Raw genomic sequence first — 16,123 nt, 5'->3', positions numbered from 1 at the left:
AGTCCAAAAAACTCCTTTCCCACTAGGAAATGTGGATGTGCCGCAGCACACGGTGCACGCAGAAAAAGGGCCCCATGATTCATGCAAATTTCACATTCTTCCTTCCTAGCAAAACACAGTTTCTAACAGCTAATGCCTGGGAAGAAAGCAGTTTTAAATAACAGGTGTGAATTGCTTAAAAAGCAAATCCTGTTTAAACGCGCAAGTTATGGAAGTAATTTATCCAGGATTTTTTCCTTCTCAAACAGGGTGAAAACTGCTTTTTTTTCAAAATTATTCCCTGGGAGGTTTGCCACTGCATGAAGCTCTCACTGACCCAGAGCTGGGGTGACCCAGCTCTTCCCAACTACCAGATGATTTACATTTACAAACACGATCCACACCTTTCCTAAAGCTCCTGCTGTGCACAGAGCAGCCCCTGGACACAGCACATGCCCCTGATTCCAGCCCTCCCCCAGCCCTGTGGGGCCTGGCCTGGCACTGCTCCTTTTCCTGCCCCAGGAAAAGTCGGGCACTTTGTGCCCATCCCACCACATTTCACAGCCCTGAAAGCCATGGAATCATAGAACAGTGTGGGCTGGGAGAGACCTCTAGAGATCATCCAGTGCCACCCCCTGCCATGGGCAGGGACACCTTCCACTGTCCCAGGCTGCTCCAAGCCCCAATGTCCAGCCTGGCCTTGGACACTGCCAGGGATCCAGGGGCAGCCACAGCTGCTCTGGGCACCCTGTGCCAGGGCCTCCCCACCCTCCTTCTAAAAAACCTTCTCCTTTGATCTATACTAAATCAACCCTCTTTTAGTTTAAAGCCATCACTCTTTACCTAATGCAACAGGTCCTATTTGTCACACTCTTATTTTCATTAAGCCTTCAAAAACCTTTCACTACCCATTAAAAAAAGGGTTAAAAAAGAGCTGCTGCTTTGGATGATTTCCATTCCCATTTTCTGTCCACGAAGGTTAAGCACTTCACTGTGGACAGCCCAGTCATGGCCCTGGCAGCCTTGCACACTCACCCTCAACCAGGACCCAGCTGAGGCAGGAACTAGATAAAAACTAGCATAAAACCCTGCAAAATAATAATAATACCATCTTACAATAAAACTATCTTCCTGCCAAGGAGTCCTGACTACTCTGCTCAGTGCAGTCACACTAGCTGCTTCAAAACAAAAAGAAGCTATGCACAACAGCACAACATACCTTCGTTTGGGAAAAGGGACAAAACTGTCCTTCAGTGCAGCACACAGAAAACCTTCAACACGCTAAACAAACTGTAATTAACACCATTATGTCTTTGCTTCTGTACAAGTTCAGGGAAAACTCTAATGCAATTCAAGCTCGTTACACAATCACTTTCTATCTTCCTGTCAGGACATTCCTCCCATGGACTACTCATTTCAAGGAATTTACCAACTTTCAGTCAGTATCTTTTCTTTTTCTTGTTCAGAATTTAAAAATAAACTTCTCAGCTTCCCACAGGGAAGACAAGAAGGGATGCTGGGCAACCTCAGCTCTGGTGTTTGACCCTTCCAAACACCACCCTGGGACCCGCGGGGCCCTGGCTGGGCACTGGCACCGGACAATGCTCCATGGAAAGACACCACAGGGACTGCTCAGTCTGACCTTGCCACACCTGCAAGTTCCAGCTCCATAAATTAATGAGACTGGGACATAGCTGAATTTTGAAAAGAAACGTTGGCGAGCCGGCCATCAAAATGAAATTCACCTTTACTGCTCCCAGTGCCACGTTTCAGCAGCGTGACATTAACACTGACCTCTCCAGGAGAACTGTACCCTTAAATCCCAAGTACCTTAATTGTCAGCGTACTAGTATTTTATCATTTTAATATTTATGCAGAGACATGCTCCTCACAACTATTTTAGTCGTTCCTCTAGAAACTTAATCATTACTTTCAATCAATTAACCAAACCTGAAGGCAATTTAAAGCCTTCACCAGAACTTCTCAGTGGTCCTTCTCCTCAAAATATGAGGATGAATCACTTATACATCCCTTCAATTAATGATTTAATTTTAATTCAGTTTATGCATATTGCAATTATTCACACCTGTACATTTAATACACACATATTTATCAATTTGACTGTTACCAGACAAATGTCCTCTAATCCAGCACTTCTTTTTTTAAAAGGAATAAATGTAATTGGCAAATCTTATGACTCTACTCAAACAGATCTCCTGAGTAAAGTTTGGCCTGGTCCTGCTCTGCTATCAGGCCTGTTCGCAGGGCAGACCTGAAAGTGAAAGTGAGACCAGGAAACCTGAGTCTCTGCCCTGAATCACCACCAATTCATCCCTTTCTAAAAAGGCTTTCACAAATTCCAAGTTTCCACAGGAACATATTCTTTCTCTTCCTGCCTTTTAACAACAACTGTGTCTTTAGGGGCAAATGCCATTTCCATTCACCACGGAGCACAGCAGCTTTCCTTGCTCTTTTCTTAAAGCCAAAAGTAAATGAACTCCCTTGGCTGAGCTCCACCAGGCTGGGAAGTTTAAAAAACTCCAGTCACTACGGTGACCCAGATTTGTAAGGCCAAATCTCCACATTCCAATGGCAAAATCAAATTTTCTAAGATCTTGGCCACTTCTTATCCCAGAGTATTTATTTCCAAGGACAGTTCTGTTACCTGGGAGTTTTCCTGCAGTTCAGTCTGGCCTGTGACACGTAAGGAAAAACATTCCACTTTCTTCCCCTCTGCACTCACAGAACCTATGGATTTCCCTAGTCAGCCCAGTGTTTTTGGGGAAGTCTTGTTCTGTTCTTAGACCGAGATCCCACATACTCTTTCAGAGCTTACAGAACCTCCCTGAGATCACGTTTACAGTGGCACAGTTCTTGCCTTTCCGTAAAGCTTTTCCCTGTGTAAGGGAGGGCCTGGTCCCTTGGAGCTGGGGGAGGCACTTCCCTCATTCCAAGCCGCCTGGTCTACCAGGTACTAATATTTTATTTAATTACCATTGATTTTGGCTGGTGAAAACCCCGAGGCTGCAGGCCACCATGCCCAGGAAGCAGCAGCACACTCAGGACATGTTCTCAGAACTGCTTTTCACAGTGAAATTTTAAGTATGGAACTGCACTGACCCTGGGAATACAGACTCCAGGCTCTTTCCCTTTGGGATATGAGAAGTTCATCATCTTTGCCATCAGTCAAATTTTAACAGTGACCCGTTGCTGTGATGAACGTCAGAACGTACTGCAAGCACAGACATAAAAGTCAAACCAAAATGCACTCCTGCCCCCAAAAAAGCCAAAACAAAAGAGCCAAATCTATCCATTTGACCATTTGAAAAGTACTGAAGAAGCAACAAGTTAAAAAATAAAATAAAGAAAACACACTCTTGCAAACTGATGGAATTGTCCTCTTTAAGCAGCTACTGGAATGCATTTAGTGAACAGTGTGAAGTGGGAGATGAGGGGCCACCACCCAGGCGTGCCCACGCAGACACACACACACAACCCAGAAGCACAGAGAGAAACAGCATTAGAGATTTATTTCTGAAAAAATCAAATACAGAGTGAATTCACAAGGAAAAACCAAAACCTGGTTCACCATATTGTCTTAACATTTCATAAAAAAGTAAAGCAAGCGATAATTTAAAAGATGAGAAATCTTAACGAGACATTAACCATTAACTTCTACTCCCATTCCTATTTCTATTTGACAAACACAGCAGCAGGTGAAGTGCACAGACTGAAATCCTCACATAAAATCCTGCAAACAACCATTCAGGGTGCGCCCACTCCACTCTGCCTTTCTTTTTAAATACATTTTCATTGCCATTTTATAAATGAAATTGTGTGGCCCTCTGGGAATTTCACTTAAAGAACAGATGAGCTTATCAGCACTGCATTTAATTGCTGCAGGAAAGTTTAGCTCTATCTTCCAAATAAAGATTAACAAGTCTAATGAAAACTTATCACAGAATCATGGAGTGGTTTGTGTTGAAAGGGACCTTCAAGAGATCCAGGTCCACCCCCTGCCATGTGCAGGGACACCTTCCACTATCCCAGGTTGCCCCAAGCCCCGTCCAACCTGGCCTTGGACACTGCCAGGGATGGGGCAGCCACAATTTCTGGGGGCAGGAAGAACTTATCCTGGGCTAGGACATGACAGGGACAGCAGAGAAGGGAGGGGTTTATGTGAGAACCTGAGCAGAACATTTGCCGGGGCACGGGGGCACTTTTATTAGTTTGGGTTTACATGTGGAGATAGAACGTTTTTTTTCTTTTTTTTAAAAAAAAAAAAAAAGCAGATACCAACCCATTTCCTGCTTTTGAGTTGCTTTTGCTGTCCGTGCTGAGCTGAGAAAGGACATAGTGAGGCGCTTTGGCACTGTCGGCATCAAAGATATCCATGTTGGACTCTTCGCAATCTCGGCGTTTGATCCCTGGCCTCTGCTTTGGGTTGCGTTTGCGCGATTTACGTGGCACCTCAGTGTTATCATTGTAGGAACTGGTACTCATGTTACTGAAGTTGGAGGGTGAATCCTCCATCCACATACTGCAGCTCTGTTCTGACTCCAATCCACAGCCCTCATCCTGGCAGGACATCCGGCTGTTGTCCAGCAAGTCCTCGGGTGGTGGCGAGATGTACAGGACTGTGTGGCGCTTCGGCGTGGCCGGGTGCTGCTGGGCTGTGTTACTGGTTATCTGCTGCTCACTTACCCCTCGGGTACTTACCCCCACGGCCGCGGAGCAGCTCTCCACTTGCATAGCCTTGCTGTCGGTGACTGAGGTAGAGTAAATGGTAGGGCTGGAAGAGGTGGTAAAGGAGCTGCAAGCACCGCCCATGGAGGAAGAGGAGGGAGCTGAAGAAGCATCTGCGGTGTACAATTCACAAGTAAATACAGGACCCGTGGCGGGGCGTGTGCTGGCTATAGCAGTCCCAGTGAGATCAAGGTGATTTAGGAACCGATTGCTTTCCCCCAAGAAATGTTTGGAATTTGGTTCAGTTTTGGAATGGAAGTGCTTAAAGCAATACAGCCTAGCCAATACTTTGGAAATGTCCAAACAAGTCTTAGCACGATCCACTGTAATCAAATTTCTTTACAACTTAATGTTAATTCATATAAATGGCTGCGAGTAAACAGAGCTTTCATTGCCTCAGCTGGACTAATTATTGGTGTAGAAGCCATTTCATCTAAAATAGCCCCAAAACAAAATGCTTATAATCCACATTCAATGCCAATTAAACCATTTATTGTTGGAAATTTTTAATTTTTTTTTTTTTTTTTAAAGATGGGACTGTGCTTAGCCACAAAATATTAAAATAAGTTTCTAACCTATGAAGCAGAGAACTACAGGTCATTTTTAATGCAGACACTCCCTGCTTCAGAGGCAAATCCTGGAATAAAAATATGAGAAAATAAATGAGAAAAAGAGCTGCTGATTATTCCATCATAAATGAGAAATAAAATATAAAATCAACTGAATTGGTAGGCAAAATGGAACTGGTATCAGTCACTATGAGTGAGCTGTTGATTTCGAAGGTTCAAAAGAGGGATGAAATATCTGTGCTGGAGACACGCTGATCCAAGAACTGGGAATCTCTGTAATTTGACTTGTTCAGTCACTGGGACCAATTTCTCTCAGACTTTATCAGTCCCTTCCACAGAGATGGCTTGGGACAGACCTCTGAAAAATTCACATTAAACAGGAGATTTCCAACACTATGACTGCGACTTCTGCAGAGGTCCCAGAGCTCAACCTGGTTTAGAAACATGAAAACTATTAAACCAAAGCCCTGAAGATTTCTGGAGAACACTGTAATTGTTGCCATTGAAGAATTTTAACGGACAGATTAGTGGAATACATTGAGTTAAATATTCCAGGGGAAGCAGGCCAGACAAACATATGTATTTATTTCAATCATCTGTAGCTCACTGAGGAATAACTGAATTTTATAGTCAGATTTCAGCTTCCCGTGGGGAGACCCTGTTTTCTGTATTTCTGCACTGCCACGCACACCTGATAAACCAGAAGCACTGAAATCATCTAATTTTGGAAACAAACTGTACATTAAATATATACATAATAATAATACTGTATGTTTGTTCAGCTAGTTACTGCTGTCACACAGGTAATGCTTATTACTAAGAGGAACATGATGTTTCTCCTTTTTGTTACTTGGGATTTTTTTAAAATGCAAAATATTGTAATAGTCTCTCAAGTCTAAAAGTTTTAGAGACTTTTGGACTATTTTATACAGTTTTAGTTATTTGAAAGTAACAGAAAAAAGTATGTTCAGCCATGATATATACATTTAAATAACAGTAAAACTCAGCCAACTTTCCTATACTGGGAATTACTGTGAGTATCAATGACTGATGATAAAGAATTTTTAAACCATTACTGTTTCCTACAGCTTTCCTGTACTTAATGAATGTGAAAGCAAACTTACACCACTTCAGACTGTCAAATTTAGTGGTTGTTACAGTTTATCAATAAACTATTCTGCCTTCCCCGAGCCTCCCAGTGAACCAGGAGCAGCTGAATGATACCAGTTCCATTTTCCAGCTTGTTCTTTGGCAAATACAGTGGCTGAAATTGGAGAATTCAGTCACTTTGCATTCCAATTTAAAGGCAAATTTCTCCTTTCTATATCATGCATTAATGCAATGCTTCTTTCAAAAACATTTATAGGATTGGCAAGAACTATTAAATATAGGTATTCATTTCAGTGACAATATTTAGGAGCTGATTTGCAGCCACTTTGAGTTGAGACAGCCCACTGCTATTGGGGATGTTTATTTTGGTAAAGAGGATTAGTTTCCATCCATCATTTATACCTCCAGAGAGAAGCAGAAGTGTGCCCAGGGAGCCCCTGGAGCACCTGGCCGAGCTGCAGGACTGGGGGGCCGAATCCCAGGAGTTGCCCCAGGAAAGGTCAGTATATGGAATTCAGGGAAGAGCCCGAGGCAGTGTGGGCACGTCGGGGGTCTGTGGGACAAGGACTCAGACCATGAAACCATCACACACATGGAACAGGCAGCAGGGCTTCGACTGCAGGATTCTTCCTCCAACAGATTAATATCAGATTTATCTTTTCACATCAATCCTGGGAGTGTAAGAAAACCTTGGACACTCCAGGCTCAGCTCTGCGTGGGCCACGTACACAAGCACTGGGCTCAGCAGGGGCTTCAGTGCATCTCCTGGCCAGGAATGCAAAACCTGCACTTTTCCCTCACTTTCCTAGGGAAAAAAATAAATATATCACTGAACCAAATGCTTTTCAGCACGAAGCTAAAAGAGCTGGTGATGGTAGTGGTGTTTTAGGGTGCAGCATTGTGAAATATTATCATTACTGCAATATCATCATTACTGCTCTCCAAAACAATTTCTCCTCCTTTCTTTTTAAAGAAGTTAAAAAGCACTTATACGTATGAATATGTGTATGTGGGCTTTTATACTTTTAAAAAGTAAATAAACATTGTCCATTATAAATTGGTAACACTCTCCTCCACTTACCAGAGATGCCCCTGTGTAATGATAAGATTAGATTATGGAAATAAATCCAAATTGAACAGTAATGGCAAGAAAATCTCTCTTCAGCCTTATATAATAAATGAATGCCATTACCATAAATAAGAAAGTATGATAAATATTACAGCAAATAGAATAAATTGGCTGTATTGGAACAGTCAAATACACAGATTTAAAAACTTTTGGGGGGATAAATGAGATAAATTAGTAATTGCTTCAGCAACACTTTAAGTTATGAAAATACTAAGAAACAGTGAAATCTGTGTTTTCTCAGAGTCTGCAGGCCTTGAGCCGACTCATCTTCCTTTGAACTAATAAATAAACTGGGTCAATCAAATAAGAATTCACCATGTTACTGCAATGAATAAACAGAGCTTTACATGGCTCCCATTTGGGTTCATCATTTTATTGCAAAGCCACATTTGTATCTGACACCCAAAATAGATTCCTTGGATGAACGTGCTGCACTTTGGAAAAAAAATAATTTAGTAATTTTGACTTAACTTGTGTTGCTTTACAAGGTGAGAGCATACACACACCTTCCCCAGCTTGAGCATTCCTTTTATTTTACTTTCTTTAGACACATATTAATTGGAATTGTTACAGGTGGCTCATGATTTGCAATTTAACAGTGCGTGCAATGACAAATACATATATGTATTTTTAAGTGAGTAGGTACATTTTGAAATAGAAGACTGAATATATTTCATTTAACACAGTCTCAAAATCAAACTTGCTTTCAGAGCGATGACACTGAACAGAAGCAGTGCTTGTCATGGCAAGTGTGCAGCCTCAGGAATAGAAATGAAATGTGCATCAGCATCACAAGGTGGGGGTTTTTTTCTCGTTTTTTAATAAATAACAAGATAATATTCCACATTAGAGCAACTGTGATCACTGTTGAAACTAAACCTCCTGAATCTCTTTACTGCCATCACTGTAACACAAAAGGGAGCTGGAAGAAGTAATTCAGACTTTGTTGCCTGTGCTACAAGTTTTTCTTCCCCAAAAGAGGCAGAATTGTACCAATCAGTCCAGCACAGGGACTAAAAGTAAGGGAGCACATAGCAAAGAGTGTCCTGTGAGCAAACCAGGGCAGGCTTTTTCTTTTCAGTACCAAAAAACCAAAGAAAATTTATTACCTCCTGCATTAGCAACCAAGGCAATGACATATTTTCTATATCCTATTCTCCTGTGAAGTCAAACAAGGCATTCAGCCTCTAAAAAAAAAAAAGGCTGGAAAGGCAGGAGAGAGAAAAAAATCACTACTCGGCATTGAGGGAGTCTTTTTAGGTAACACTTCCGTGGAGCCAATCCTGAAATCCTTGTTCACTCTTTTCAAATACCCTTAAATACAACAAGGATTACCAAGTCCTCAAGGAGAAAGAGTGTCCTGATGACTTTGCTTTTTAATTGCAAAAGCAAGTCATTTCCCAGACTGGAAAGCTTAAGATTATAAAGACAAACTGAAGATATTTTTGGTTTCACAAGTTTTCCAGCCACCTGTGCATGGACAGCCAGGACAAGCAAAAAGCCATTAAAGAACTGCTTTTTTTCTCAGAACCTCCCCTGCATCCCATGGTATCCTCTATGCTCTGTGCAGAAAACAACTGTCAAAAATGAAAACTCACCCATAGGGTGAGGATTAAGTGGCACATAAGCTTAATATGTGAAGTGTAACTTCTATTAAATGTGTTAATTTATCTAACATGTCATGTCCTTGGTAAGATTTTTTGATGTCAATTGGTTTATTTGAACCCCTGGACACAGAAGAACAATTTCAGGACAGACCCAGAAGGAAATTGTGCAAATTTCCACCATCAACCTTTGGTGTTGTCAAAAGGTTTTAAAGGTAAAACCCAGAACTTACAAAGTGGCTGCAAACCTGCTTTCAACACCTCACATGCCAAACTTGGGGTTCTACTTTTCTTCTTCTTGTATTACTGATGTCATGTCAAAAACTTTTCCAAAAAGTTTAGTTTCAAATCAGTATCAATCCACTATTCAGAAATAAACCAAAAAAAAAAAAAAAAAGTAAAATTTAAAAAAAAAATTTAAAAAAAAAAAGAAAGAAAGAAAAGAGACTTATGAAGAAGTCTGAAAACAAGACCGACCTATACCCTGGGTGAGATTGGATGGGTTAAGTGTCTCTGGCACTATTTGTCTTCACTATTGACAGACACTGTCACACAACCCACCACTCGATGCCTGTCTCTGAATGGCGAAGCTAGAATGCAAGTTAAGTGTATTAATAGAGAAAAAAACTAGCATCCCAGCAAATATCATAAAGCAATCCAATTCACCAGTTATTAAACACACTCAGATTCAAGATAGGTAGGTTAATTTAATTTACATTAAGCCCAACAGTGTAAATTCCCCTTTACATTCCCATGCTGACCCAAGCAGTGTATTATTATACTTTGGGTAAATACATCAATCAATGGTTTTGTTATGACTCCCATTATTCAATTAACACTCAAGTTTAGGTATCTAAGGAGGACTTTTGTTAGTGTCTCACACACACCAACTCCACGGATCTTAGATCTTCCCACTCAGGGTAAAAGGCTGATTCCAAGCAAGCAGAACTCTGGGACCCTCAGCTGCTCTCTCCAAGCTCTGCCACTCCTCAGCACCTCCCCAGCTCCCTGAATGAGACATTAGGATTGATGGATCTGGCAAAAAACACCTCAATTTAAGAAACAGACTATTTTATCTCTTAAATATAGGGCTGGGTTTTTCCTAAGAAATCAAGAACTGCTCTTGGCCTTCGCAACATTGTCGATGCTGCTACAGAAGGAGGTGTCCAAGCAGTGGCACAACAGGACTGTTCTTCCCCTTGCTGCCTCGGTTTTCCATGATTCCTTATGGAACAGGGAATTCTCATGTCACAAAGTAGTTCTCAAGTCTTTCTGATCTAATAACAGGAGCCATTTAATGCAAGAAATTGCCATAAGAAAAAAACCTCACAGAATGATGACAGTTTCTTTGAGTAGTTCTAGAAAACTGGGTTTACTGACTGTATGAAATTCATGATGACTGAAAATAAATTTAATTTAGAAAAAAGATGCGAACTAGATGTGAAATTTATGAAGACTGAAAACAAACAATTTAGAAAAAATATGAACTAGATGAACACCAATATAAATATGGAATTCCAAGGAAGCTCATGGAGCAGGAATGCCCTCAACACACGACTCCTTACAGCTGGTATATTCCAACTAAATTTGGAGAGAAAACACCTAAAATGGAAACAGTGAGAAAAATCTTTGTCTCTGGCATTTCCCAGCAATGATGTCTCACCAGAAGACCCTTTGGAATGATGAAGGAACCTCTCCAAGCTAAGCTGACCCTCATCACAGCCTGGCCTCTCCAGACTGGGCTCTGCCACGGCTCTTTTGGGACATGAACTTCCAGGAGAAACACTTAAACCCACGTACAGCACCAGGAGGGTGAGTTTTGAATGAGCATTAGGGTCTGCTTGAAGTTCATTGTGTAAGAAAGAAGTATTTGACTCGTGACTGAAGCAAGCAGGCTGCAGACAGAAATCCCCGGAAGACATCCTCCTGGAAATGACAGGAAGGCATTTCCAACTGGGAGGGTGGTGGGAAGAGGAAGGGAAAAGCCTACAAAGAAATGGAAGTTTTTACAGGCATTGGAGGCCAACTACAAAGAAGAATCCTTTTTTCTGCTCATTTGTTTACAATGTGCAATCGTAAGCCCAGGATAAGAGAACTGGGGACAGCACTGAGATCCCCTTTGAAATCTCTGGTAATTATTTCTGTATCAACAGGAAAAACTGACTAATGACACCAGGAAGGATGATAAATGGACAAAATATTTTCAGTAAAAATAAAAACGAAGAAGCCTGAGAAGCCACTCAGGGAAAACTAAACCAAAACAAACCCATCTCCATTTTGAGGCTTTATGAGAATCTTCCGTTTGAGAATGATGAAAAAGCCTTATTTTGGCAGCAGAAAACACGACCCCTTAGCACCCAGCCTCTACCCCACAGGTGATGCAGATATCTTTATCCATGTCTCTAAAGTAGCAATTCAGAAGCAAAGCCCTATTTTCGTCATTAAAATGACCAAAGATGCTTATAGCAACATTTCAATTACAACTCCAATCAAAAAAGCCAATTACATCTGTTTGGACAAGTAGGTTGTCCCTTTACTGAAAAAGCATAAAAAGAAGCATAAAATTGATCACAAAAAGGTAAAGTTTCATCATTTACCTACTATTTTCCTAGGATGTAATCACAGGCGTTTGCGAGCCAGAAGACTTCACTACATCACAGATTAACTGTATCCCAAAACGGAGAATGCAAAAGAGGAGATCAGTAAATACATTTCAGTAGCACAAAATCTGTTCCCCTTTTGCTGCAGCAAGAACACCACTCTGGAGAATTCCACTGGAAACTACAAACTGGAAACTGGACAGCAATGCAAAAAATATGGAAATATATATATATTTGCCTCTGTGGGAAATGGAAAGCAGCTTGAGAGATCATCAAGATGAAGCATCTCATTCCAAGTTTTGCTGCAGGAAGAACAAGGAATGGTGAGAAGGGAAGGGAGTTTCTGTAACAGTTCACTGGGGTTCAGAAGGTTTGAGCATTCCTGGCACTGGAAAGAAAAGATGAAAAAGTAACACTCATTTAAAGAATATGATTGAAAACACTCCTGATCATCCCCTAAAGACAAGAACCATGAGCTACCTACAAGCTGGAAAGACACCTTTGAGAAAGGACTTTAATTGGCAGAGTGAATTTTAAGCATTTTAAGGTTCAAGGTGTCTTGATCAACACCAAAAAATTGTTCAGCCTTTCAGAACCAACTGAGAAGAGACTCAAGCATTGCTCCTCAAAACTGGAGCTCACAAACACTGTGCAGGAGCACTGGGAAAGCTTCAGGCACATTTATTTCATGTAAAATCTCCAGGCAGAGCACACAATGACATTTCTCAGCATGACACCCTCAATGCATTTCCAGAGTCTGGAGATGATTCATATTTAATGTGTTTATGGTGCTGCACTGGGAAAAATCTTGCTTTTCCTGTCCCCTGAACAAAGACACTGGAATTCAAGTAGCGAGCACAGAGAACCGTTTCCAGGGGTAAAACCTTTCCCCTTCCCTCCCTTCTGCCTTCCAGAAGAACCACAGAATTAGAAGCTTGAGCTAGCAGCTCAAAATCCCAGAGTTCTATGAAATCATACTTGCCAGTTTGATATTCAGAGAGTGGGTAACACCTCTTTTGTCTGAATTAATGAATAGGAGATACACATTTATTTACAAATTAATGAAAATCCAATCAGCAACATTCCATTTTCATACTCTTACAACTGTTCTGTAAATCACAAAACAAATTTCCAAATGGAAGAAGAACTAGAAGTCTGCCCCTGTGAGGTCATCACTGCTAAAACCAGCCCATCCTGCTCCTCCAAAAAAAACCAGGAGTTAACTGCAGCAGTATTTCCAACCTACAATGTGATTTATATGGGACAAAACCCCACAGCGAGGTGACAAAAAAGCCTCAAGTAAGCTGAATTTCAGCCAGATATTGCCTTACTCTGTGTTTCAGGAAGCAGAGAACAAGCTGTGTGAACTACTAGAGGAGTAGTAAAAAGCTCTGAACACTTTGGATCAATCCCTGTCACGGAATCCTCTCATTATCCAGAGTAATCAGATCTGCAGGGGAATTCTACATGGTGTGGCTAGCTGTTCAAATTAGCCCTTCCTTTCAAAAACAACAATAAATGAGATTACCTACAGCACTATGCAGACTGAACTATCATTTCCCTCTCATTCCTAAATATGAGGTTTTAAGGCAAGTAAGAGCAGACAAAAAAAAAAAAAAAAATAGAAAGACTTATAGAAAACAAGGGGAAAATTTCAGATACAGAACAAGAAGTTGCCAGTCCTTCCTCCTTACCCTGCTCCTGTACAGTGTCAGCTCCCCAAAAAGCTGCCCACAGTCTGCTATTAAGCATTTGATGTATACAAATGATAGTCAATCTTCATCTTTTGAAATGCAAGTGTAAAATGTATGTTTGTTTCCCTGTATAAACACCTGGTCTGCACAAAGCCCAGGATGATTTTTCTGTGAAGAAACCCTAACCAGACCTCTCATTACTACTCGAGGCAGGGTAACACGGGCTGAAAGTGAGGTGGCAGCTTCTCAAAGACACAGCAGAAATCCCAAAACAATTAAAGAAAATAGTAAACCACCTTTTGTCTACCAGCGTGGTACAGCTACAGCAAGAACATGTGCCACGTTCAAACCAGCAGTGGAGACAAAATGGGTCTTTGTCTGGTTGGGTGGGGCAGTGTAAACAGAATTTTTAACAACTGTCACTCCAGGCCCATGTCCCCATGTCCCTGTCCAGCTCTCCTGGAGCCCCTTTGGGCACTGGAAGGGCTCTAAGGTTACCCTGGACCCTCCTCTTCCCCAGGTTTAATAATCCAAGCTCTCAATTTGGTATCAGCTCAGAGGGTCACTGACATTGAAAGGTGTTCGTGGGTGAATGATCAGGTCTCCTTTCAGTGTTAACAAAAAGCCTCAACATTAGTTTTTAAAGTTTTTGATTCCAGAAACTTGTGCTGCAGTTTAACCCAAACACACCTAATGCATCTCAGGTTTTTTAAAGGATCTGGACTGGCTGCTGGCAGACACCAAATACCTGGAGGCAACAGACTTTTAGTTCCATTCAAGTTTTTAAGTCTTTTCTGTTAGGTACAGAATTAATTAGCAGTTCAGGTCTGTCTGTGGATTTAGAGTGTAACAGGGTTTGTGGGGTAGTTTTGTTCAGTTGTTTTTAGGATACGTGTTTCTTCAAGATTTGGTTGCTGCTGTCTATGAACCAAACCCACCATTAAGAACCCTGATTTTAGAACAGATGCCCAAATTATTTTTTAAGTGATATAAAAGTATCAAATCCTTCCAATATAATAAAAGCATCAAATTCTTTCAATGACCAAGTTCCACTGTGCACAGTTAAATCCACAGGTTCTCAGGAGAGGTCTGGCAAAACATGAATGGTGAGCAGTGCTGTAAAGTTTCTCTGACAAATCTACAACCACTTCAGGTTCTGATCAGGATTCCTGAACCATGCAAATCTGGGAAACAGTCTCACACAAACCTTTAATGCATATGAACTTGGAGAGAGAGAAAATGGAATAATGCAGCTATCTGAATCTGCACCCTACAGACTTTTTTTTTTTTTAAGCAACAATTTAAGGCCAATTAGTGGAACATGACCTTATAAGATATATGGGGATCAAATTATGAAAAAAGCCTCCTTATCCAGTGAAGGGAGATGCATCTATAATGGGCAAAATTATCTTTTCTCCCCATTGCACAGATGTTTACTAATATATATGTTACTGACAAGAATTCCAGATGCAAGCCAGCACTAAGGCTAACCTCCCAAATCAAAGCTTTGTCCTTAGATCCTCACTTTTTTATGTTTAATGAAGATCAGTGAGAGTCTTTAAAGTTTACAACATGGCTGGGAATAAGAAAAGGATGCAGACTAAAAGGTCATGCCTCTTTTTCATATGTTGTCAATTAGAAAAATAACTACACTGGTCATTTACAGAGTTTCAGCTGATATACATTATATCCTCATGTATTTGAGGATTTTTTACCACATCATGCTAGAGATGTGTGTGAAAGGAGTTTAAATACTACACTTCCTCAGGCCCCAGTGGAAAACATGACCTTTTCTTCCTCCTCACATTTTGGTAAAAGCTTCATGGCCCAAAATGTCATCTCCCATTCCATTTTTATCCTAACTAGAATCCACTGGTTTACAGTCGTCGGCATTCCACCTTAGTTCCAAACAGGGATTTATTCCCTTGGAAGACAGAGTGCATTCTAGGAGTTAATTGCCTGTGTGGCACAACAGAATAGAGGAACAGATAATTTATTTCTTATGGAGATGCACACACGAAACACAGCAACCATTAACATAAAATACCTGACACTTTTGATCACCCAGCTGAATGATACCACCTATATTCTCCTAGAATGAACTCTGTTACTTCTCCACAAGCTCTTTCTTACACTCAGAACTTTGCCAGCACTGTTCATGTTGGCCAGAACATTATAAACCTTAAGAAAATACAAGAATAAAGGAGAGTCCTTACCAGCAGCAACTACAGCTGGAGGCGGCGAACCGGCCTCGCCACCGCTTGTTTGGCTCATGGATGCTATGGATGTTTCTCTGGAAGGTGGTAACTGCAGCTCCTTTGGGAGAAGGTCATAGACAGATTCTGTGGAACAAAAAGAACTTGATCAAAAAGTCACCCGTGTCCTGTACAAGAAAAGAAAGAATGTTTTTGCCTATAAGATACAAACTATTACCCAACCCTTTCACAACCTCTGGAAACAGCTGCAGTAAGTGCTCGGAAGTAACAGCATGGAGAAAAGTTATTTCAGAAAACAAACAAACATTAAGATGCACATTCTGAAGACTGAAACAAAGGACACAAACTTGTTCAAACAAAGAAATAATTCATGAACTCCCAGAGAAACTATTCTCATCCAGAATGAAGGGCTGAGGGCAGCACATCACGTGAGAATCTGAGACAAATCTGGTTTCAGAATTCCAACTGTGCAACTG

At 41.0% G+C, this 16,123-nt stretch overlaps 1 protein-coding gene across 8 annotated transcripts in view; it reads right to left on the bottom strand.

The window, feature by feature from the left end:
- NFAT5 (nuclear factor of activated T cells 5) overlaps positions 1–16,123 on the bottom strand; it is a 57,100-nt gene that overhangs the window by 19,334 nt on the left and 21,643 nt on the right. For 4 of the 8 annotated variants that reach the window (XM_042022855.1, XM_042022853.1, XM_042022854.1 and 1 more), the window contains exons 2-3: positions 15,648–15,773; positions 4,280–4,838 (exon numbers count right to left, since the gene is read on the bottom strand). In XM_042022855.1, the coding sequence (XP_041878789.1) occupies positions 4,280–4,838; positions 15,648–15,773 (685 nt within the window). Of the gene's footprint in view, positions 1–4,279; positions 4,839–5,300; positions 5,363–9,614; positions 9,728–15,647; positions 15,774–16,123 lie in introns of those variants that run through there. The other 4 variants (XM_042022857.1, XM_042022858.1, XM_042022859.1 and 1 more) reach the window with 4 other exon arrangements.

The sequence above is a fragment of the Corvus kubaryi genome, unplaced genomic scaffold (genome assembly GCF_017639235.1).
Source record: "Corvus kubaryi isolate FWS band 111438036 unplaced genomic scaffold, C.kubaryi_AGA036_p1.0 37225, whole genome shotgun sequence".
NCBI classification, from domain to species: Eukaryota; Metazoa; Chordata; class Aves; order Passeriformes; family Corvidae; genus Corvus; species Corvus kubaryi.
Note: the sequence above shows the minus strand (reverse complement) of the source record. Positions and strands in the feature narration are given on the sequence as shown.